The sequence below is a fragment of the Syngnathoides biaculeatus genome, chromosome 13 (assembly GCF_019802595.1).
Source record: "Syngnathoides biaculeatus isolate LvHL_M chromosome 13, ASM1980259v1, whole genome shotgun sequence".
Classification (NCBI taxonomy): Eukaryota; Metazoa; Chordata; class Actinopteri; order Syngnathiformes; family Syngnathidae; genus Syngnathoides; species Syngnathoides biaculeatus.
In genome coordinates, this window is record NC_084652.1 from 3,062,617 (window position 1) to 3,086,127 (window position 23,511).

Genomic DNA, 23,511 nt, shown 5'->3' on the forward strand with positions numbered 1-23,511 from the left:
ATGACGGACGGCTCTTCCGGCTCATGACGAGGACCCGTTTCATATTTGCATGTTGCCGGGGAAACAAAAGAGGGAACATATTCAGGTCGACTAACAGAAAAGCGACAAGGGGAGCCGAAGCGTCGACGATCGATTCCCATAATCAATACGCAACAAACAGGAATTCCAAATGTCCCAACTTGCATCAAACAAACATGTTTCTTGAAGCCGACGCGGCGCCATTTCATTTTCCTGTCACCCCTGCTTGCAATCCAGCAGGTGGCGCCCTCCAAGCACTTTTCACACACACACGAGAGATTTGCTCCTGCCTCCTGCCGTGTGGCTGTGGCAAGTCGTGACTATTCTTCCCATGAATACAAAACGCTGAAATGAAATCCGTCGCCAGAGGGGCAACGCTGAATCCGCGACAAAAATACGCAAGACGTGCCCCCCGCGCGGCGGTGGTCCGGGCCCCCGGGGGCGTTCCGGCGGCCTGTACCTGATGACAGTGGGCGTGATCTCCGCGCAGAAGAAGATGCTCAGGTTGCTGACGGCGTGCGAGGAGAACATCCCGATGATGGAGAAGGCGATGGAGAAGTTCTTCTTCAGCGTGCTCGAACTATCTACACGCACACGTACCACATTTCAGAAGGCCGTCGGTGCGTAGAGTTCAAACTCAATCCCTGATGAGTAGTTCTAGTACTCTCCAGTCTGTCAGTCTATTATACTGCCCTCAGGTGGCCAAGCTGTGCGCACGCTAGAACGAGCAGCACAATGTGCATCGAAGGAGAAAGTGTGACAAAAAGTTTTGAAGTCTTCTAAATGCCATTTTATTATTCTGTTTTTACAAAGTGTATTATTACAAAGGAGGAAACCATTTTATTATTATTATTATTATATGAAATTATTTCTATTTATCTGATCTCGTATCAAGTATATATACATATTTGTTAAACTTAAATTACTATTAATTATTTATATAATGTGTTTGCATTGTGATCATTCTGGTTAGAATATTGATCATCAGTGTTGTAGTTTTATTTAATTCAAATGTAAATAGTAGCTCCACACAAAATTAAATGTAAAAAAAAAACAAAAATGAATTACGGTTGTAGCAGATCTGAAAGTATGATTAACAGAACTTGCATTATGAGTAGCAGTGAATGCAAAAACAAAAGAAAAATTCTACCTCTTGGTCATCATAATATTTTGAATGAATCATTGTAAAAAATAATATTAATAATAAAATAAGTGGAAATAAAATTTGCTGCACATTTTTTACACAGCAGCAGCACCTACGGCCTCTAGGGGCGCTGTAGCAGCACATAAGGATTTGGGTTTCCTTTGTCTCTCACATTCAGGTGCAAGATTCAGTCAACCAGATCGGATGCATGATGACCACATCCAATCGAAAACATTGAAAAAAAATAAAAATAAAAAAATTTAAAAAAGTCTCACCTATATTGAGATGGGTGCTGTACTTTCCCAGCACTGGAAGAGAAATCAGGAGAAAAAGGGGCGTCAGTAGAGAGAATAAAAGTTCAAAAGCACAACTCCTTCACCATAATCAATGACATTTGCAATCAAACGCAGACATAGCTCGTTACAAGGCAAAGTGCAGAAGGAGCGCGACGCCTTAACGCGTCGACTGACACGAGTTGAACATTAAAATGGCTTGTAAGTGAACAATCGGACTCGTGTCCCGGCGGTACACGTTGACCTCGGCGCGTCGGAACGCGTCATTACAAACAGCCGACACGAGCGGCGGCCACGCATCGCTGTGCACGCGCTGGACGCCTGCATCAAAATACGACGACCGCAAGCTCGAGATCCAAAGGACGGGACTACATTATGTTTGTTTGGTTTGTTGTAAATGCAGAAAATTTGGGGCTGTCGTTGGACAATGACAAATGCCTTGATTTATTTTTATCTTATGGTTGCATCAAATTGAAATTTTAATAAAAATGTTAGTTTTTGCTTTTCTTCTGGAAGAAAACGTATTAAAAATACAATAAAATATAGTACAAGTAAAATCCAAAATCGAAATTTGGGGTTTTTTATGGACACCTAGTACTGTCTGCAAATGATTAAATCATAGTTCCAGTGTCAAAAAGGTAAAATATGTAATGCAGTTCAAGGTCTTATTTTGGACCAAAATATAGTATCACCGTAATTCCCGGCTTACAGAGCGCACCTGGTTATAAGCCTCAGCCAGTGCATTTGTAAAGGAAATAACATTTGGTACATACATAGGCCGCAGCCGTGTAAAAGCCGCAAGTGCCCACGTTGAAACAAGATATTTACAAAGAAAGACGGTGCACAGAGAGTTTAACTTTAGCGCCGCCGCGCTAACGCTAACACCGCCGCGTTAGCGTTAGGGTGGCGGCACTCGCAGGGCCAGTTTAAAAAAAAACAAAACAAAAAAAAAAAAAACATACTGCTAAAAATCACAGAGACACAGCAGTAACACGCTAGAGCAGCGCTAACAGGACCGGACCGGTAAAAGTCACTTCCTCGGCACATATTTTCCACTGGTCTCACTCTAGCCTTTTCTGCTCGAGTACCCCTTGCGGACGTCAGAGAAAAATGCACAATTTAGCTGCATCGCCGCATAAACTGCAGGGTTGAAAGCGTGTGACAAAAATGGTGGCTTGTGGGCCGGAAATTACGGTAAGTATTTGACGTTACCTTATTTGGATGCATCACAGCATTGATTGTCACCCAAGAACTTGTATCCCCCCCATTGTTGCTCAGTTGCTACCCATTAGTACAAAAGTAAAAAAAAAAAAAAAAAACTATGAATATATTTTTAAACAGATATATTTAAGATTACATATTTAATGTGTTCTTTGAAGCAACTTTTTAAAGAAACTGACGAGGAACATATATTGCATGTAAAATGTAATATCTTGACACTTCTTTTTAGGAAAGTCCAACATCAGTCGTCACTGTAACAATCCGAATTATGTTTTAAATTTTTGACTATCTGTCGTCGACCTTCCCAAAATAGTTCCGCGACCCACTTTTGGGTCCCAACCCGCCATTTGGTTATCAATCATTGTGTTGAAGGGTCACAATACCATAAACAGCTTTCAAAACTAACAGCACACAAGTAGATACAAGACAAGTACATTGACTGGAAGCTCTCGTATATCAAACGCTGCGGAAGTAAAAAAAAAAAAAAAATAATAATAATATTAATAACGTGCGGAAGAGTGAGCGTGATCATCCGTCAGAACTCACAGTTGGGCAGGCCCAGTTGCAGCAACGACGCCAACGCGGTGATGATCATGAACATGAGGAGGCCGCCGCGCCGGCCCATCAGGCCCACCGCCGGGCACAGCGCCAGGCAGGATGCCACGGCGATGCCCGCCATGGTGTAATAGTCGGCGTAGAAGTCGTGGAACATGGTTGTTTCCTGGGCCTCCGGGTCCATCATGCTGCGGGCGAAGCAGTGGTGGATCCCGTAGCCGGTTAGCCTGCGCGGAACACGAAACATACTGGATCAACGTAATGAAGACATTTCTAAAAAATGTCGTGACATTGATGAGTGGTGTTGCGTTAAATTCAACCCTGGTGAATAAAACAACATTTCAAAGGCCACTCCGCTGTTGTACAAAGTACTCGCAGGCGTTTACACACGAGCGTAGCCACGCCCTGCGCACCAGGATGCACGAAAAAGTCCACTTTCCCTCGCGCGTCTTACATTTCATAAGGACGCCCGCTCATGTAAAATTTACGCCGACTCGAGGAGTCAGCTCCACGAGACGCTGTGGCGAGCGTCCGTTTTTTTTTGCGCTAAAGAGCAGGTCAGCCTCGGAGGAGGATAAAAAGGGAGAAAAAAAGGACAGCAGGATAAAAATGGAAAGGAAAAATAGCTTCGTGGGGTAAGAACGCAATTTGGAAGCCAAGACTGGACTTTATACCGCACGGCTTAAGCGGCAATTCCCGTGTTTACGATCTTAAATGGCACGATTGGGATTAACGAAGAACGCAGGGAATCCCGTAACATCTGATCACCAAAAGTCCGACGATGCCTATCGAACGTGCGTGGAGCGTAAACGCACGCTGCATTTCCCCCTCCGACGTCAGCTTGACGCCAATGAAGTAGAGATTCGCACACAGGCACACTTACGAGTTGACGCAGAGCACGACAATATTCTTCCACAGGTTCCTGGTCCGGGCCATTTTCACGATGCACGTCTTTTTGGGCTTGCGTTGAAGCGCTCTCTGCAATTCTGGAGGTACAAAAGTTGCATTCACAGAGCAGTCCCACGGAATGCTGACATCCAAATGAAGATTTTTTTCAATTGAAATTGTTGCTTTTGAGATTGCGCTCCATTTTGTTTTGTCTGAGTGAGCCAATAATGCGGTGCTGGGTGCAACGCTGCAACCTCACGAGTGGCTTATTACCATGGCAACCAGACGGGAAACCCGATCAAACGCTGTCAGTCGTGTTTATTTGGAGGAAAGCACCGAGCGATGCCCTTGCTGATTTCTGTTCATTGTTCCAATTATTTTATGTGCGGGGGAGGGGAGGGGGGTCACCTGGGAGGATGCTGTCCGGATCCTGCTCCATAGTGACGCAGTTCTTCTTTGCGATGTCTCCCATGATCCACTTGGAGCGGCAGTACTGCTGCGTGGCCAGCAGCCAACGCAGCGACTCGGGGAAGATCCTGACAAGTAGACGAGAGGGGAAGTCCTCGCTCGTCAGCCGTGACAAACGAGTCCGCATGGAATGAGACGCCATTTCGAAGCTGGAAGAGCTCATTCATTGAACGGCAGGACTATTAAAGCCACTTTTATTGCGCCCCCCCCCCCCCCCCCCACCATATCTGCAGTGCCACATTTGGCTCAAAACTGAAATGCAGGAGGAATTTTCTCTTAGTATGCTAAATTGCATCCTTCCTTGTGATTTATCTGTATACAAACAATGGTGTTTAACTAAAAACGCGACAATTAGTACTCATTTTTCTTCAGTGAGAGGAAACGAGATACACTTCTATGCCTTAAGACGCTGGCGTACCAACACACTGAGGCTATTTTGCCTGCACTGCGTTGGAAAACCCCCCAGCAGCCAGCTGAGCTCACGAGTGTGTATTATTCCTCCATTATCGATTTATGATCAGATTAGGCCTTTGGAGAGCCGCTGAGCGTAACCGCCTTTCGTCGCACAGGTCGGCCTTGGAGGAACGCCAAACTCCGGCATAGCGACGCCAATAAAATCTCATTCCCCGGGAGTTTGTCGACCTCAGCAGGGTACAGCACAAAACGGAGGTCGGTTGAATTACCCACTGGAAAACGTCCTCCTTTCGGGTTTTATCAACAATAAACAATACCAAAGTTTTTCATTTCAGCGTTTTATCTGTTGTGAATATTCGGAACTTTGCGTTTACGGGAAGAGAACATGACATTGCAGCTGGAATTCTTCAGGGGAAAACCAACGAGCGTCTGCGACGTCTTCAAATTGCGAGTTCCGTAACTTCCGCCCTATAAGCCGCAACTTTTTTCACACACTTTCAACCCTGCGGCTTAGGCAGCGATGCGGTTAATTTGTGGATATTTTGTAACAGCCGCAAGGGGGCACTTGAGCGGAAAAGGTAAGAGTGAGACCGGTGGAATATATGTGCTGAGGAAGTGACTTTTACCGGTATGTTTTTTTTTTTTAACTGGCCCTGTCACACTGGGCTAGCATTAGCGCTGTGCTGGCGTGTTGCTGTGTCTCAATGATTTTTACCAGTATGTTTTTTTTTTTTTTAACCGGCTTTGTTAGTGCCGCGCTAGCATCTTGCTACTGTGTTACTGCTGTGTCTCGGTGATTTCTGCCGGTATGTTTTTATTTTAAACCAGCCCTGTTAGCGCCACGCTAGCGATAGCGCTGGGCCAGCATCTTGCTGCTGTTTTACTGCTACGTCTCAGTGATTTAGGTATGTTTTTAATTCAGTTAGTGCTGTGCTACCTTGTTGCTACTGTGTAGCTGCCACGGCTGTTTTTTTTTTTTTTTTTTAACCAGTATATATTTTTTTTAACAGCCCAGTTTGTGCTACCGTGTTGTTGCTATATTAAGCTAAGCTAAAGTGTTAAAACTTTGAAAACTCTTTCAGTGTACCGTCTTTCTCGGTAAATATCTCGTGTTTCAATGTGGGCACTTGCGGCTTGTGTATGTACCAAATGGTATTTCCTTTACAAATGTACTGGGCCTACTCCGTAGGCCGGAAATTCCGGTCGATTTATTTAGTTTTCTTTTAATCTGCAATTTCTTTATACTTGGATGGCAGCTACTTCAAAATGGCGTCTACGGTTGTTAAAGTTTGGGCGACGGCAATCGTGGGAACAATCAGTTCCACAGACTATACGGGGGCCGCGGGTCATGGGTTCCCCGATGGATGACAAAAGCCAGAGCTGAAGGAATTGAGCAAGCGCTCGGGCGGCCGCTTACCAGATGTAGGACAACATCAGCAGCAGGGGACAGATGATGACGGCCTGGAGCACCTGCCAGTCACGGCACAAATAGGCCACGCCCGGCATCAGCAGCTGGCCGCCCAGCATCACGAAACTGGCGACCATGGTCATGGAGAAGCGCCAACCCGGCAGGCACAGCTCGATCCCTGGCGGGGGGGGGGCAGGCGAGAGAAGCACCGTCAACTTTTAAGGGAGCAGAACACTGAATGGTAACCAAGGCCCGAGGTCCGTGACTCATGCTCCAAAACAAGCAAACACTGGAGGCCCACAGGTCACGACACGAATTTTCGAGTGATGTCAGTCTTCGCTAAACGCCTCCATATTGAAGACGTGATACATTTCTTGCCCCTGGCCGTTGTTACTGCGCGTCTTCTACTGTGTTGTTAACACGATTCCCGGGAAACAGAAAAACTAGCACGGACCGTAGTTTTGAAAACAAAAAACAAAGTACATTTCCCACAAGTTTCACACAAGTGCATGCAATTTATATACATGCGGTACAGTCTTGCACGTACATACACGGGATATATACATTTGTGTGTGTACGGTACACACGGTATACATTTGTTTTGAAATAAAATGAAAATATACAGACAGAAGGAAGTCTGAAATTGCTTGACTGTAATGATGACTTACTTTCCTATAGCGTTAGCATATGTTAGCGAACCGACGTTCCCCAGTCACCGTCTATACATTTTCAATCAGATTTGTCCTCATCGGGGTCGTGAGTGAGCAGGAGCACTTTGGGGCCTCGGGGGCGGTACAGCACCATTTTGTTGCCAGCAGATCGCAGGGAAGACGTGAACAAATAACAGCTCAAACTCGCATTCACGCCTACGCCGTGGTGCCCACCTGTAGTTGCATTTCATTGGACTAAAAATGGAAAGTTGGAGAGATTCAATCTGCAAGCTCGAAGGCTGAAAGATAGATTGAGTTAGCCAAAGGACAATAAAACGTGAAGATTTTGGGAACCTCCATTGAAACTATAGCTGTTCTCATTGTGAGTCTGTGAACACAGCAACAGTGTGCAGTGGCGGGAGGAGGGGAAAAAAAAAAAAAGCGTCTTTGTGCTGATTTGTCCACTATTAGAATGGCAGCGATTCATTTGGGGCATTAGCATTCGCACCGCACAGGCTGCCAGCCACCAAAGACACCGAAAGCCTTCACGAAAAGGACAGCTTCACATGGCAGGCCCGAGTGCAGTTCAGCCTCAGCGCCATTGCCACATTGTTCGTCCGGCCACCTTTTTAACCTCACATCTGCCGCTGCACCAGAACGTGAACTTTCTCCCAAATTCACCATCCAAGGTGACCGAGGCCGGCATAACAGTTTGGGCGTCCGGCTCCATTCCGGCAGAAAAAGACTCGGAATTTCAATTAGGACGTGCCCCCCATCGGCCGCCGCGAATTATGCTCTCTGTTGGCGGACGGCGTCACAGCTAGAATGACAAGCCCAATGAACGGCGAGCGGGCCGACGAGCTCGGGGACACGCTGAGTCTGACCCGACTCAACTCGTTGCGAGACGGTTCACCGCTCGCGGACTGCATGGGATTAGAATTCCTCAGCCTGGTGGAGGGCATCGTGTGCAAGAAATGGGATTGTGAATCATTACAAGGGAGTCTGACAAAGTGCTCGTAGAATGCAGACATCACGTTGACATACAACTGGACAACGACGACCAAAAGCTACACAGAAAGTACCGCTGAGCTCCTTCCGCTTCACCTTGACCCAAATCATCGTCCCCCCCAACTCAATGGATTAACATTCGCACAATGCGGACCTTGAGCCAGTGTCCAACTGACATAAATATCAATCACATAAATTCCAAAATATTGCTGCAAACTTCTCTTGAACTACAAACCAATCAATAATACAACGAAAAGAGCACTTTGCCCAATTACGTCGCGATAAAGAAATTGAAAAAATAAAAAAACATCTCAAACTCACGCTTAATCTTTTTGGTTCTATTTTTGGCAATATAGTACAAAGACCTTTTAGTTTATGGCCAGGCTACCCTGAGAATGTCAGATCTCGGAAGCTAAGCTATTTGGATGGGAGACCGCCTGGGAATACCGCGTGCTGTAAAATTCTCTAACCCGGCTAAATGTGGAGGGGTTGCGTCAGGAAGGGCATCCAGCGTTAAAAAAAAAAAAAAAAAAATGGACCAAACAAATATGCGTTCATCTAAGATGACACGCTGTGGCGACCCCAAACGGGACAAGCCGAAAGGAAAAGAAAAAGTACAGAAATCTTTGATTAGGGACCGCTGTCACAGTGACGTTTGACTCTTGCAAAAAAGTGCAAAATAACAAAAGTGAGCACCTCTCTCAAAAGCAACAGGAAAAAAAGATAACTCCATATTTCAATTCTTGGCTGTCAAACATGCCGGTTTAGATTTCCTTGCTAACCAAAACAGCTGCACCAAGCGAGACATGTGACATCTCTCAGATGACTTATACAATGTAACAATTACATTCATGTTGTAAATGCGCTTTTAAGGATTCTTGAGCGGTGATTCGACAGCACAATGTCGCATGTGTTAAGGCACTTGGGACTTTATTCATTTATTTATGCCGCCGGTTTGTCTCAATTGCTGCCATTTCACTGCACTTTCGCTAAATGTTTCGTAGTACCAGAGCTACTGTTTAATAATACTTCAAAACTCAGGCTGTGTAAATAAATGACAATCTTCTGCAGTTCGCCTGATTCATGTTGCTGCTTTTGCACAAACCATCTTAACACATGGTAGCGCAAAGTGCCTCCTGGAACATCTTCGACCGTGCTGTACTTTTCCGTCCGACACTGATGTAATCAACTCTACTTGAGAGCCAATTAGCAATGACAATAATCCCAAAAGAAGCTTTGACTGCTTTGCTGACTCGCCCAAAGCCGAAAGCGAATCGGATACAAGCCACGGCAGACGTCTGGCGCGGCTCGTGTTCCGCTCAGCTGACCGCGACAAGCACTCGGCGCAGCTTTTTTCTACTTCCTGCAGCCACGGCGACCTTGAGCTGGTCACGTGATGCCCCGCTGACCCGACAGCTCGCCGGGACCATTCATCGACTTGCACTTTTTGGTCTTTGCTACAAATGTTTGCACCGGCGCGTGCTTATCTTCAGGAACAGACCTTCTTGTGGGCCTCGGAGATAAAACTGAAATATAACATTTGTCCTCCCGTGTCTTGCCTTGAACTGCAAACCGTTGGCACGAGTTCACAATCGGCAGCTTTTCTCAGTCAATCGTTCAAGGGTTGCGCAATCGTCGACCGGGCGCTGATTGTCGAATGCTTTTGCGTTACCGCAAAATTAAGTTTGTCCTCTAACATGCAACTTGCTCAATGAGGCTAAACTAGCTTCGTGCAACATGGAGCAAACCAATTTAACAGAAGTGTGTAAATTAGCAGATGGATGTTTTTGCCAATAAAAATAACTTTTCCAAAGCGAGTCAGACAAAAAAAGCATTGAATGGTTTGCAAGTTTGCATTCTGTTGTCCAGCCAAGATTAAAAGCGGACTTTTTTCTTTCAAGATGAAGCCGAAGTCAAACTGAGAGCTGCTGATGACTTTTGGCTGCTTCTGACTGACAGCCCAGTGCGGCGTCGTCAGCACAGACCGGATCTCGCATCCGAAGCCGGCCGGGCTTGCCGCTAGACTGGACTTGCGACAGATGGACGGGCGAGCTTTTGTGCAAGGCAGGAAAAGTGCTTTGTCAGTGCGAGGAGGAGGAGGAGGAGGAGGACCTTTCACGTTTACCGTTAAGCACTTTAAGCCACCGATAATTTTAATTACATTCAGGATGAATACTTTTCCCTATATCTTAACCTTCAATTTTATTCAGACATTTTGCCCCATTATGTGCTTCCAACCTTGCAGGAAAAGTTCACGGAGTGTGGGGGTTGTCCCTTTTCTGTTTGCCACCATTTTAGAATCAGAACTCCACCAGAAGCTGAGGATCCGCTGGACTTTAACCACTTGAAAGAAGTGCTATTTTGCAATAAAGGAATGCCCATCCATCCACTGATTTTCTTAGCCGCCTATCCTCACGAGGGTAGCGGGAGTGCTGGAGCCTATCTCAGCTGTCAGCAGGCAGGAGGCGGGGTACACCCTGAACTGGTCGCCAATCAATTGACCCCTCCGTACAGGGCGCTTAACCACGCCTCCTGAAGTGACGTCACGCCACGTGCGCTCACGTAAGACAAACAGTAAAAATGGCAAATACAATACAATACAATACATTCTGAACTGAGAGAGACGCCATGCTTCTGATTTCATTCAATCATTCACACGTAGCAATGTTATGCTAGCGCAGAACGTCTCATTCATTTATACGAGACGTGTATTAAAAATCAAATTTAGGGCATATCTTCGCGCAAACACAGTCTGGTTAAGCTTCGGTCGGGAGCCAGCAATAAATCAATACGTTTGTGCAGTCCGATCATCGCTAAATATCGCTCAACAAAGAATAAGTCTGGCATTCGTTCGCACGTAGCGGTGTTATGCTAGCGAAGAACTTGGAATTCATTTATACGAGACGTGTATTAAAAATCAAATTTAGGGCACATCTTTGTGCAAACACGGTCTGGTTAAGCTTCTGGCCGCGAGCCAGCAAGAAAGCGACACGTTTGTGCAGTCCGATCATCGCTAAATATCGCTCAACAAAGAATAAGTGTGTCAATCGTTCACACGTAGCGGTGTTATGCTAGCGGAGAACTTGGAATTCATTTATACGAGACGTGTATTAAAAATCAAATTTAGGGCATATCTTCGCGCAAACACAGTCTGGTTAAGCTTCGGTCGGGAGCCAGCAAGAAAGCGACACGTTTGCGCAGTCCGATCATCGCTAAATATCGCTCAACAAAGAATAAGTGTGTCAATCGTTCACACGCAGCGGTGTTATGCTAGCGAAGAACTTGGAATTCATTTATACGAGACGTGTATTGAAAATCAAATATAGGGCATACCTTGGTGCAAACATATGTGTTCCGGTTGATATTAGATGGATTTAGTTGATGATGCGGTCTTCCACAAAGTTTGATCCATCGAAGGCATTTTTCGTACCGGGTCTTCGGTTTTGGAAAGGGGACGAATCGAACTCCGCCGACTCGCCTTTCGGGATACCCGTCGTCACTATTACAAAGTCCGTGACTACGCCTCTTAACCATATTTTTTGTTAAATAACCCAAATACGCGATAAAACGCTAACTAAACCGATACTGGACCATGCAATGTTGTCAGAGAAAAATGGCGGGAGCAAAAACGGGCTTTGGTCTCTGCAGATCTCTGGCCTCTGATTGGTCAGTGACGCGGATTGCGCAATATCCACGGAGGGGTCGATTACAGGGCACATAGAGACAAACAGCCACACTCACAATTTAGAGTGTCCAATGAATGTTGCATGTTTTTGGGATGGGGGAGGAAACCAGAGTGCCCGGAGAACACGCAAACTCGAACTCGGCACCTCAGAACTGCGAGGCCAACGCCTTCCAGCTGAACCACCGCGCTGCCCATTTCAAGAGAAATTAAAAGATTTGTACCGATATGGATTTCATAAACAAGAACCTTTACAATGGAACCTTTATTGTCAACCATCCCAGAATTCTCGGGTTGGGGGTAATTCCATTTTCCAAATCGCTTATCCCCACAAAGGTTACGGGTAGCTTCGGGCAACAAAAGACCCTTGAAGATGTTTTCATGTTTAAAAAAAGGTTCCTTTATTTTTGAACACATATGACAGTTGCATTAGCAGCCTTGTACGGTTATTAAAGATTTCAAGATGGCGAAAGGCTAACAGTTAACCACTTTGGGGAAGCATGTTAATAGTAATAGTTAATAATCCAATTGGTACTATATGCAGTATATCATAAATCAACTAAATGTCACTTATTCTGTCCAAAGACTCTCTGAAGACTTCGAGTCTTCCCAACTCCCTGTACAAAAATGGCGACTGCGCAAAAACACCTGAGGGACCGTCAAGACCGAGGAGCAAAGAAAGAGCGCTATTGACGACGAATCAGCTCCTGATGGTCGACGTGAGGGAAAAAATGCCAAAATGCTTCAAGTCACCGGCGTTTTCAGTCCTGCGCTCGAAAACGTCGCCCGTTAAAAAGTGACAGAAAACACTCGGCTTTGGCGACTGTTTCCTCTGGAGCGTATTTGTCTGTTCTGACCTTAACCCCCTCCCACCCACACGCAAGCTTCTATCAGCACAAAAACAAGCCATCGGCTCTGCGACCCCCCCACGCCCCTCCCAAAAAATAAATCTTGGATTTCACGACGTAAACTCCGACCTAAATTGCTTCACTTTTTGTAATCTCCAACCAAAGGTCAAGCACGCGGATTTGGTCAATCACTGGACTTAGCTTGAGGTTACGAGACGCGCACAAACAGCGGTTGAAACCGATGAGCCCGTTAAACGGGGAAGTGGGCCTTTTTTTTAAATTTTTTTTTCCATCCCAGCAGACGGAACGCGAAGTAGAGTCATAGCAGAAGAAGAGATTTGCTCAGCACGCATGAGTCAAGCGGCTGCACGGAAGGGAACTTTAACCCTCCTCGATAAGGAGAAGTATGCACCTTCATTTATCGGGATGACGCCCGAAGTCAGATTGTAGAAGCGGTGGGTCAAGGACACGGCAAACTGGATAACGGATCAATGGAAAAAAAACAAAAACAAAAAACACTCGTTCTGTGTGTAAAATACGAGGCCTGATTGGAAACACACACTCCAAGCACTGGATCGTCCCATAATGCAACATACCGTAACATAATAAGAATCAAATGCATTTGAACACAACGTAACATGCATCTAATAACAAAATAAAATGGAACGATAATGTAGTAGAGACTTAACATAACATAGTTCACACGATATGCAGAATGTACAACAAGAGGGTGGAATAAATCTCTGGACTTCCTGCATGCCATGATGAAGCGGGAATGCGGCTTTAATAGGGAATTATCAATTTTGCATCCATTTTTCCATTCGAATGTGATTACAAATGCACACGCAAGTAAACCTAAATTCAGTAAAAATGACATCTATGACAAAAAGTAGTTGCTCCAGCTTCGAGCCCGAAAAATGAAAGTCTGAATATGTTTTGGTCGCAAGCGTCATAAACGTGTTTGAACAGGTGGTTACAGATCACTTGCGCCTAATCGTGCAGCTTAATTATCCAACATAATAGGAGTACATATTGCATCGTGACACCTGCCGGCGCTGATGCAGCAAACACAAACAAAACGTGGAGCCTTCCTCGCGTTGCGGGAGAAGAATTTTGGCGAACAGGAGCGAAACCAACAGGAAACGTCTCATTGCCGACGGGCCCAAGCTCGCCGACGAGGTGCAAATAATACGTAAGTGGAAGAAAGTCACTGAACACAGGCCGGTTATTTTTCCACGGGCCAACTCTTTACACATTAGACGCAATGACTCACGATTTAGCGATTAATCTCGTTTCTTTGTTTGTCAGCAGACGGCCCTTTACAACAGCAGAAATTTCTTCTTGAAAGGAACAATGAGCAATATGTCTGCATTTTAGCCGTCATACTCCCTCACACACACACACACACACACAAACATGCACAAGCATGCCTCCTTGCACGCAAAACCGGCGAGGAGGACGGAGCGCTCGCAGCGAGTAAACGTTCTAAACAAGTGTCTTTTGCTAAATGAATGAAGCGTTTAACACACGGGGGCCCACCAGCGCATTCTTGGCGGGTTAAACGGATCGTCATCCGGTTTGAAGAGCTTTGCTGAACATTTACACTGAGCAAAATTCTGCCGAAATCCTGAATTTTTATTTTTATTTGACACCGCATCTCATCCACTCTGGATAAGCTAGCGAGACACTTTTTTTCACCACTTTATTTTGGTCATACTGTGAGTCTAAAGTCGTCATATCATTGTGAGAACGTGAAAATGTTCTGAACTGAAGTTATTGTTTTTGAGAATAAAAGTGGAACCACATCGTAGTCAAACTTCTTCAAATTAAAAATGAAAAAACACCTGTTGAGTAAAATTCATAGTGAGGATAAAAGTGGTATGGAAAATGGCTGGACAGATTTTAAATCTCATTAAATTATGACTTTTCTTAGTTCCGGTTAATTGGAAGTGACATCGCCTGTGATTCAAATTTCTAGCAGTTGCCAAAGGGCAGCAACTGCTGAAAATAGTTGCAGTTCCAAACAATGTGGGGGTTTGTTTATTTTGCAGGGGGGGGGGGGGGAGACGCAAAGTGCTCATTCAAACAGCGGATGACGCTACTAAAGCCGTCGCACGCTCACGGACGGCGCTGCAGAACTGCCAGAACTGATTGACTGACCGGGCCGCCGTACCTTGGCGGGTCAGGGTGAAAGAAAACCACAATAAAAATGCATCGAATAACTTTCTATGGTAAATGTCTGTTACTTCAAATGAGTGTCGTCCAAATATGCAGCCTGACATTTCATTTTCTCATCTTTGCAGAGCTGAAATCACAGATGAGAAATCGGATGAGCTCTGTGGAGCTTCCACATTCCTCCATGCGCTCTTTATTCAAAGAGGCTGCTCGGCCGGTTCACTACGTCCCCCCCCCCCCCCCCCTTCTTTCTTTCTTGTAACTTTATTTTTCCATCTCTCCGTGTGGAAGACGGCATCAGTAGCTGCACAAGTGTCACATCGAATCAGCCGCGTTTGAACCCGCTCTTAAGCCTCAGCACGGCGGCTCACTCTGGCGGAAACACTCCGGCGGCTACGACACTTTTTTTGATTAACAACCGAACATAATGACTTAACGGACAGAGAGGCATCTGCTAGCTTCCATTACAACAAAAGTTGAACATTTCTCACAAATAACAAATAAACCCTCCAATCTGAAGTAATATTATTACTACATATATTTTGGACATTAATGGAAAAAAAAAAAAATGAAAATTTTTAAATCCATGCTATCTATCTATCTATCTTAAAATGTGTCTTTTTTTACACAGCATACGTTGCGGATATGACTAAACAAGGAAAATACCACATTTTTGGTAGAGTTATTAGCGTTCTGCAATTTATGACAAGGCTAAACTCATATTTTTCACAATTCAAATGCGTCCATCTATCTACTGTGATTTCCGGCCTATAAGCTGCCATTTTTTTCCCCACATGCTTTCAAGCCTGCGGTTTATGCGGCGATGCGGCTAATTTGTGCATTTTTTTCCTAACGACCGCCAAGGGGGCACTCGAGCGGGAAAGGTAAGACTGAGACCGGTGGAATATATGTGCCGAGGAAGTGACTTTTACCGGTCCGGCCCTGTTAGCGCTGCGCTAGCGTGGTACTGCCGTGTCTCAGTGATTGTTACCAGTATGTTTTTTTTTTTTTAACCGGCCCTGTTAGCGCGGTGGCGCTAACGGTAGCATTAGTGTTGTGCGCCGGCGCTAGCGTTAGCTGTGTGCCATCTTTCTTGGTAAATATCTCGTGTTTCAATGTGGGCACTCGCGGCTTTTACACAGCTGTGGCGTAAGTATGTACCAAATGGTATTTCCTTTACAAATGTACTGAGTGAGGCTTATAATCAGGTGCGCTCCGTAGGCCGGGAATTACGGTAGTTAGTGTACATGGATCCAATTTGCTATCGAACAAATTGTTAGACACATACCAGGAGGCAAAAGTTGCACAGGTGGTTCAACTAAAATTGTTCATTTCCTCTTTGTTTGTCAGGCACGAATTCTCGAAACTTTTAAGTCTGTTTTGTTATGAAAAACATATCTATCAGATTTTTTTTTTTTCAACTTTCAGGAGGAATTCACCATATTGCTTTTTGGGGAGCATGTTGAAGCCCTTCCAAAGGCCCTTAATACACACGGTCTGTTAAGGATCACGTAAAAGGATAAAACGCACCACGGAGGAGAATTAAGTGCGTGTGCATTGATCCCCAATGCACACAAAGCAATACTGGGAGGGTGCAAAAAATAAGTAAAGGAGCCATAAAAACAGTGGTCACGTTCTTTTACAAGGATAAAGCTCATTTGACAGAGATGCTTTTTGCAAACTGCCGTTGACGGCCACTGTCCACTTTTGAAGCAAAAAGCTTCAAAGAGAACGCCCGGAGGTCAGACGGGATTGATTCTCCTTGCTAATGTGTTATTGAATGACCGTCCCCGAGTCTCAGAGTGCTCGCGGAGTTTTGTCAATACAGATTGGCTGCGGGGTAAATATCAAGTGTCACACAAAAACACGGCTGAAATACAGGTAGGCCCACGTGGAGAAGACAAAAAGCCCAGACAAATATTCAATTCGGCTTCAACAAAGATCTGCAGCTGTACTTTGGCTTTGGAGGGTAAAAAAAACCCCCACACCCCCCAAAAAATATGACTTCTTTCTTCATAAACTACAATGCATGCACATCATTATTAAGCAAAATATATTGTGATGAACGTTCTTTACGACAGCCTTCCGAAAACTGTTCCCCAACAACGCAGACGGAAGTACTTACTGAGGACGTAGAGGGACAGCGTGATGCCCGACAAGCAAAAGCCTTCGAAGAATCGCAGCGTGCTGAACATCGGAACGTTGACCGAGAAGGCCACCGTGAGCCCGAAAACCAACATGAACAGCACGGAAATGATCAGCACCGGGTGGCGGCCAAACCTACAAAAAAAAAAAAAATGAAATGCAACGTCAAGAATACATATTGCACATCTTAAATAAATCTATACATGTAAAAATAGTGACTTCGGCTGTCAAAGTTTTCTGGACGGCTTACCAATCGGCGAGGATTCCAAATACCAGGTAGCCAAAGATGGAACCCACCAAGAGGGAGAACTTTGCAATATGGACTTTCCACGCAGAGTTACACACCAGACTCCACTGTCAAGACAATGAATGCAAACTTGAATTTTCGTACAAGCGTATCACTTTTTTTTCCCAATGTTGACTGAAAAATACCCGTTTAGTGGTGCTTAAGTGGTGCTGCCACAATGATTGCCACAGTCCTCGGGTTAAGACAGTCTCGACCTAAAACGTTTCGACTTTACAACACTCGTCCCCCCCGTCCGCCATTTTGTCTTGCTAATCCATGTTTGTGCACAGGGAATATCATTTTTTTGTCCTCCTTTTTTAGACGTTATGGCCCCAAAAAAGAAAGCTGTGTCTTTTAGCAATGCTTCTTACCATGGAAACGAAGCTCAAAATCATGAAAAGATCGGAGGATGGAGAGACACCAACAGCGCCAAGGCTTCAGTCGGTCGTCCATGGTGGCAATTATTAAAGATATTTTAGCGTATGTGAAGGGTTCCGTTCCTATGTCGGATACAATGATGGCAAAACAAGGTTCTCTGATACTTGTGGAGATGGAGAGGATTGAGGACCGGGTTCTTTTCCAGTAGCTAAGCACAGCCTCCCCTTCTCCTTCTCCAGTACGTCATCTTGTTTATTTCAATGTATTTGTTTTTTTTTTTTTTTAATACAAAGTATTGTGATGTAAATTCTGACTGAGTCGCCACTGTGGGAACGGATCGCAGTCGTAGACCGGAGACTCCCTGTAATAACGTTCGACGATATGCACGACTGCCTGAAATGCCAGCCAATCACGATCATGCCACGCAGGAGGCTGCGCCTTGAGCAGGATGTCACCTTGCTGGACGAAGGAATGCCTGCTGCGTTTTACTTTTTGTTTGTACAAGAAACTATCTTCAAATAAAAACAAAAACCCCATGAACGCCTACAATCGCTCTCGGGTTGGCTCACACCTGAATCGTCAGCTCTTGGAGAATCTGGAACCTGGACATTCACATCTTTATGCTTTCCCATCCTGTGAATGTTTACGTTAATTTCAATAAAAATATTAAAACTATTGTTGGTGTTTTATCAGCGTAGGCAGACTCGGATCAGATTACATTTTAATTATTATTCAATTAATGCAGAAAGTAAATTAATTCCAATGGGTTCAAGAACTTTTTCCCACCCACTGTACTTATGTACGTACGTAACTTGAAAAACAAACAAACTTAACTTTACATCCTCCTTGTCATTAAAGTTATTTGATGATGCATTTTTCTACTTGATAACATGAAGTGGTAAAGTGGTAAACTTCATTTAAAGGTTGAAAGAAATGCTCATGAAAGTATTGCTGAGGCAGTGGAGAAAGCCTTTGAGAGGGGGGCAGTTCACCCTGGAACTGAATTTGGGATCAAAATCAGGTGTCCGAAATTGATCGTGTTCAAACACGATGATGACAGCGATTATATCAGTCAGAACCATAAGAAGGACAGCCTATGTGTACTACTAAAAGACGCGGTGGGGGCGCTTGACCTAAACTGGCATGACTTCGCTGACCCGCTTAGAATGGATTACCCAGAACCACCAGGTCATCACATGATACAGGAATGTCACTCATTCACACTTTTGGTATCGATGTCAGCCGAGGGAAAAAGACGCAGGGTCGCAAAACAAGTTCCTGTTGTGCAATCGCTTCACAGCTGAGGGACGGAATGAAAAAAAAAAAAAAATTCCGTTGACAAACAGAGCGGTGGCGAAACTGTACGGCGAATGTGCTGAGCACGTCTCCGAGGCCCGCCGAAGCTCGATGACCAGTCTCGCAACACAATGACATGCAGAAAGTCCAAAGTCAACACGACAAGTGTTCAAGAGTTACTCAATCGGAGAGCGGATAAATTGGGGCATCTCGTGCTTGTCAACATGTCGTTCGCGGGATTTTCTGTAAAAAGCATGCGTCAATACGGTCACAGGTCAATCGCTGACCAAGCTCGTGCTTTCATTGATGGAATTGAGCTACCAGATTGTGCTAAAAAAAAAAAAAACAACGTTTAGATAGAACGGCAGCGGCGGAACCCAAATTTGTATACAATGCTCGTAACTCACGACGCAACTAGCAGGTTTCAAACTCATTTTTGTCCAGGGCTGCATTGTTGTTACGATTTCCCTCGGAGGGCCTTTAGAACAGTGAAACCATATCCGAATCATATTATTACCATTACGCAACAAACTGAGGTATAACTACTTTTGAAATAAGGAGAAAAGGTTAACAGTTTGTTTAAATATTAAGTTACTGGAGAAAAAGGGGTTGGTCACGGTAAAATGCAACATCTATCTATATAATATACAATACATTATTGTAAATTATTATGGCAATCCGGAACCTGGGTACAGATTTGAGCAAAAATCCCAGACGTTGACGCACAAAATTTGCTTTCACGGTCCACATAAAATGATATGGTGGCTCGCATCTGGCCCCCAGACCTTGAGTTTAACACCTATGTTTTCACAGAGTAATATTTTGTTGTTTCATTTTTACCAAAGAATAATGTTAAAATGTTTAAACATTTCTTGGCTGAGTGAATAAAAGAAAGTACACTTTTGTTTTGAAAGTGAACTTACACGTTCAAACTCCGAGGCGCTACTGCATGAATATGTACAGGTACGTGCTGTACTCTCTACAACAAGTCCAAACATTCTGGTTCAGTCTAAGTCTCATCGTACGGCGCTGGTCCGCTTCGCATGCAGCCCATTATCGCCGTTTTCTGCTGCCTCGCTATTGTGTTGCTCATTAGAGAATAATGAATAGAAGGCAGTGTGCAGACTTGGGTGAGACGCGTAGATAAACCTATTAGCAGACAGAAGCCGACGGGTCGGCTCGGGGAGAGAGAAAATACCTTAAAATCGTCGACCGACGGAAAAATGGTTACGGCATGCACATAACATAGATTCGTGTCGCTCATTTGAGGCCTTTACTACATGAATTCATCTTGACTAATTGGGACTAAAAGCGAGCGCTGTTGAGACGTGTGTGACTTTGGGAATAAACTACAGAGGAATTCCTCAAGTCATATGCCTCGTAATTTGGCCAGAATATTCAGGAAACTATGCCGGAGTTTCAATTTAGTTCAGTGAGCATCAAAGCACGGCTTCGGGAAGATAAATAAATACAAATCAGCGAACTCAACGATGTAAACCACAAAATTTGGCCAACGCAAAAATGCCTGCCTTGACGCAATAAAAAGTATGACCGTAATTTCTCGTGTATAAGGTGTATACCAAAAAAAAAAAAAATTTGCCAAAAGTCAATAGTGCGCATTACACTGAGGTATAGGGGAAAATGAAAAAAAACTCACATTTTATAAATGTATGCTGCTGTCTAGATGCTATGAAAAAGCTGGACACTTCCGTTCCGATATGCCACCGCCATCCAGAGGTAAACAAAAAAGGTGTAGCCCACACTTTCATTCAAATACGACTGGGATACTATGACAGCATAAATGTACAAACGTGCTCAGTAAATGCACCCTGACAGAATTTGTGAAACGCCTTCTTAAATGGGAATGATGACTGGACAGCAACAGTCATTCGTCTTTATGGTTATGTTTTGTTTGATAATGCTTTTCTTAAATACTTGAGAGCTGAATTTGGATCCCGTTAAAAGAAAAATGAATAAAATCTGTGTCATCAGACCCTTCAAGTTTCTTTGAAAGGATTATATCCATTTTACTAATTTTACCTGGGTAATGAAACATATGAGCACAACTGTGTCTTCTCTGTTTTGCTAAATAAGAGTCGGGCTGTGAATTTCAGGTTGCGTGGTTAGTATTACATGTTCATGTAAACTTCTTAACTTCAGAATATCCGTCCATCTGTTTTCCGAGGCGCTTATCCTCACGAGGGCCGCGGGAGTGCTGGAGCCTATCACTGCTATCATTCGGCAGGAGGCGGGGTACACCCTGAACTGCTTGCCAGCCAATCACAGAGCAAGCACATGGAGACAGACAACAGTCGCACACATAATCACACCTAGGGGCAATTTAGTCTCCAATTAATGCATGTTTTTGGGATGTGGGAGGAAACTGGAGTTCCTGCAAACTCCACACAGGTAGGATTGGGATTAAAACCCTGGTTCTCAGAAACCCGAGGCTAACGCTCTGACTGGGTGCTCCACCATGCCGCCACTTCATAATTTTTGGAAAAACAAAATACTTCATATTTTAACCTTTACGGGTAGAAACATTGTAAAATGCATTATACATAGGTAAAAGCGTTTTCCAGAATTTTCAGGTCAACTTTGCAGTTGCGCATTATACATGGGTGCCGATTACAAACGAGAAATGACAGTAAAAAAAAAAAAAAAAAAGCCATATTTGGGACACCCAGAAGAAATCCGTCGCCCATAATCATTTCACCACTGTCCATTTCCACAAATGTCTCCACAGACATTTGTTGCAGTATTAATGACACAGGAGCAACTGTGAGTTATTTTTGACACTATTGTGTAATAAATGGAAAACATGATGTGAACGTAATGCTAGTTAGCATTTTTTTAATCCTAAAAAGGTCCTTGTTATCTCCCGAAAGCTTTGCAAGCATTAGGACTCACGAGCTTGTATCTAAAGTTGAGCCACTTTTAATTCAAGGTCCAGCTGTATCTTTCTCTGAATCGACGTCTTCTTTTCCTTTCGGCTTGTCGGCTTGTTAGTGGTCACCACAGCGTGTCGTCTTAGATGAACGCACATTTGTTTGGCACAGTTTTACGCCAGATGCCCTTCCCGACGCAACCCCTCTGTATTTAGCCGGGGAGAGAAGCTTACAGCACCCGGTATTCTCAGACGGTCTCCCATCCAAGTACTAACCGGGTCCGAACCCGCTTAGCTTCCGAGATCTGACGAGATCGGGCGTTCTCAGGGTAGCGTGGCCGTCTCTGAATCTACGAAATATGTTAAAGAAATGAGCTGTATTGAGCAATCGTCTCCAATCATAACGAATAAATCATTGAATAAATGACCAAAGTCACATTAATGAAAGAGCACATCAACGATCGGTCGGCATGTCCCGATTGGTGCTGGTCTTTTGTGAACCTGATGAACTTTACAGAGCTGGGTGGGGTGTTTCAAAGGTGGGAAGGGGGGAGAGCAAGAGAAACACGAGAAGAGATACGAAGGCACACAGAAATTGAAAAAATACATTGAATACGTGAACACTAGATCGAAAAATGAGGAATGCACAGAAAAACAAAAAAAGAATGAATCACAAACAGTTTGAGGGGAAGAGAATGTACAAAAGGAGCACAAAGAAAATTACAGAGCGATACAAAGCAAAGGAGGGAGGGATGGAGGGAGGGAGGGAGGGAGGGAGAGAGGCTGCTGCATAGTTACTGCCTAGCAACAGTGATGATCAGAACCTTCCAAGTTTTACCTCACCCATGGGTGGAAAAATGCTGTGAAGTGGTGGGTGTACCGAGTGGGGCTTAAAGACAAAAGCGAGTCAAAAAGGAAGACGAGCAAGAAGAAGAATCTACGCTTCAATTTGCTTCCGATGAACATCTGCAGCCATCCGTCCATCATATTTCTTTGCCATTTCTTAGCTAACTAGGGTCGCGTTTAAGCTAGAACCTGAACCATGGAGCCAGAACCGAATGGACCGAAACCCCAAACGAAAGTATTTAATATGAGGGTGGTGCACCCGGACAAAACCCACGCATGCACTGGGGGAGGGCATGCAACTATAGTTTAGTTGCGGTCACCACGCCGCAGTTTGGAACGGTAAACCACGATCTGGATTGAACACAGACAATAAATAGGATGACATCACGGCAGCGTGACTGTCCAAAAGAATTCAACAAAGACGAGCGCCACGGCGTGTTCTTTCTTCTTGGCACGTGGACGATGTTTATTGCGAGAAGAAGACGAGCTTTGTTCGGGAAACAGTGGCTTTTGTCCTCCCGTTCAATTCCCGCTGTGACAAGGAAGTGACGGTTCTCTGTCCAACCAATCCGAGAACTGCGGTGTGCCAAGCTCCGCCCATTTTTTTTTGGGGGGGGGGGTCACAAGATTGCAGTTGGCAGCACAACGGAGAGAAGAAAATAGCGACAAAGTTGTTATTTTGGCATTCTGCTCGACTTTTGACACAATACACCAAAAAAATTTTAGTCTTTACAAAACTTTAAGCCACACACACACACACTGCAACATCATTTCTCAGCCCCCCCCCAAGACCCCAATATATTAAAAAAAGTGCACAAATCAGTTTTACAGTACAGCTATGTTAATTATACATTGCAAAAGCCACATCATGTCTCGTTAACATAATTATGTATTTTTTTTT

At 44.5% G+C, this 23,511-nt stretch overlaps 1 protein-coding gene and 1 pseudogene across 2 annotated transcripts in view; both read right to left on the reverse strand.

Annotated features, from left to right (window-relative positions):
- slc22a23 (solute carrier family 22 member 23) overlaps positions 1-23,511 on the reverse strand; it is a 39,726-nt gene that overhangs the window by 6,786 nt on the left and 9,429 nt on the right. For both annotated transcript variants that reach the window (XM_061839207.1, XM_061839208.1), the window contains exons 2-9: positions 17,168-17,271; positions 16,898-17,052; positions 6,419-6,587; positions 4,528-4,655; positions 4,115-4,217; positions 3,223-3,458; positions 1,438-1,470; positions 479-602 (exon numbers count right to left, since the gene is read on the reverse strand). In XM_061839207.1, the coding sequence (XP_061695191.1) occupies positions 479-602; positions 1,438-1,470; positions 3,223-3,458; positions 4,115-4,217; positions 4,528-4,655; positions 6,419-6,587; positions 16,898-17,052; positions 17,168-17,271 (1,052 nt within the window). The remainder of the gene's footprint in view (positions 1-478; positions 603-1,437; positions 1,471-3,222; positions 3,459-4,114; positions 4,218-4,527; positions 4,656-6,418; positions 6,588-16,897; positions 17,053-17,167; positions 17,272-23,511) is intronic.
- Positions 21,992-22,110, reverse strand: LOC133511599 (5S ribosomal RNA; annotated as a pseudogene).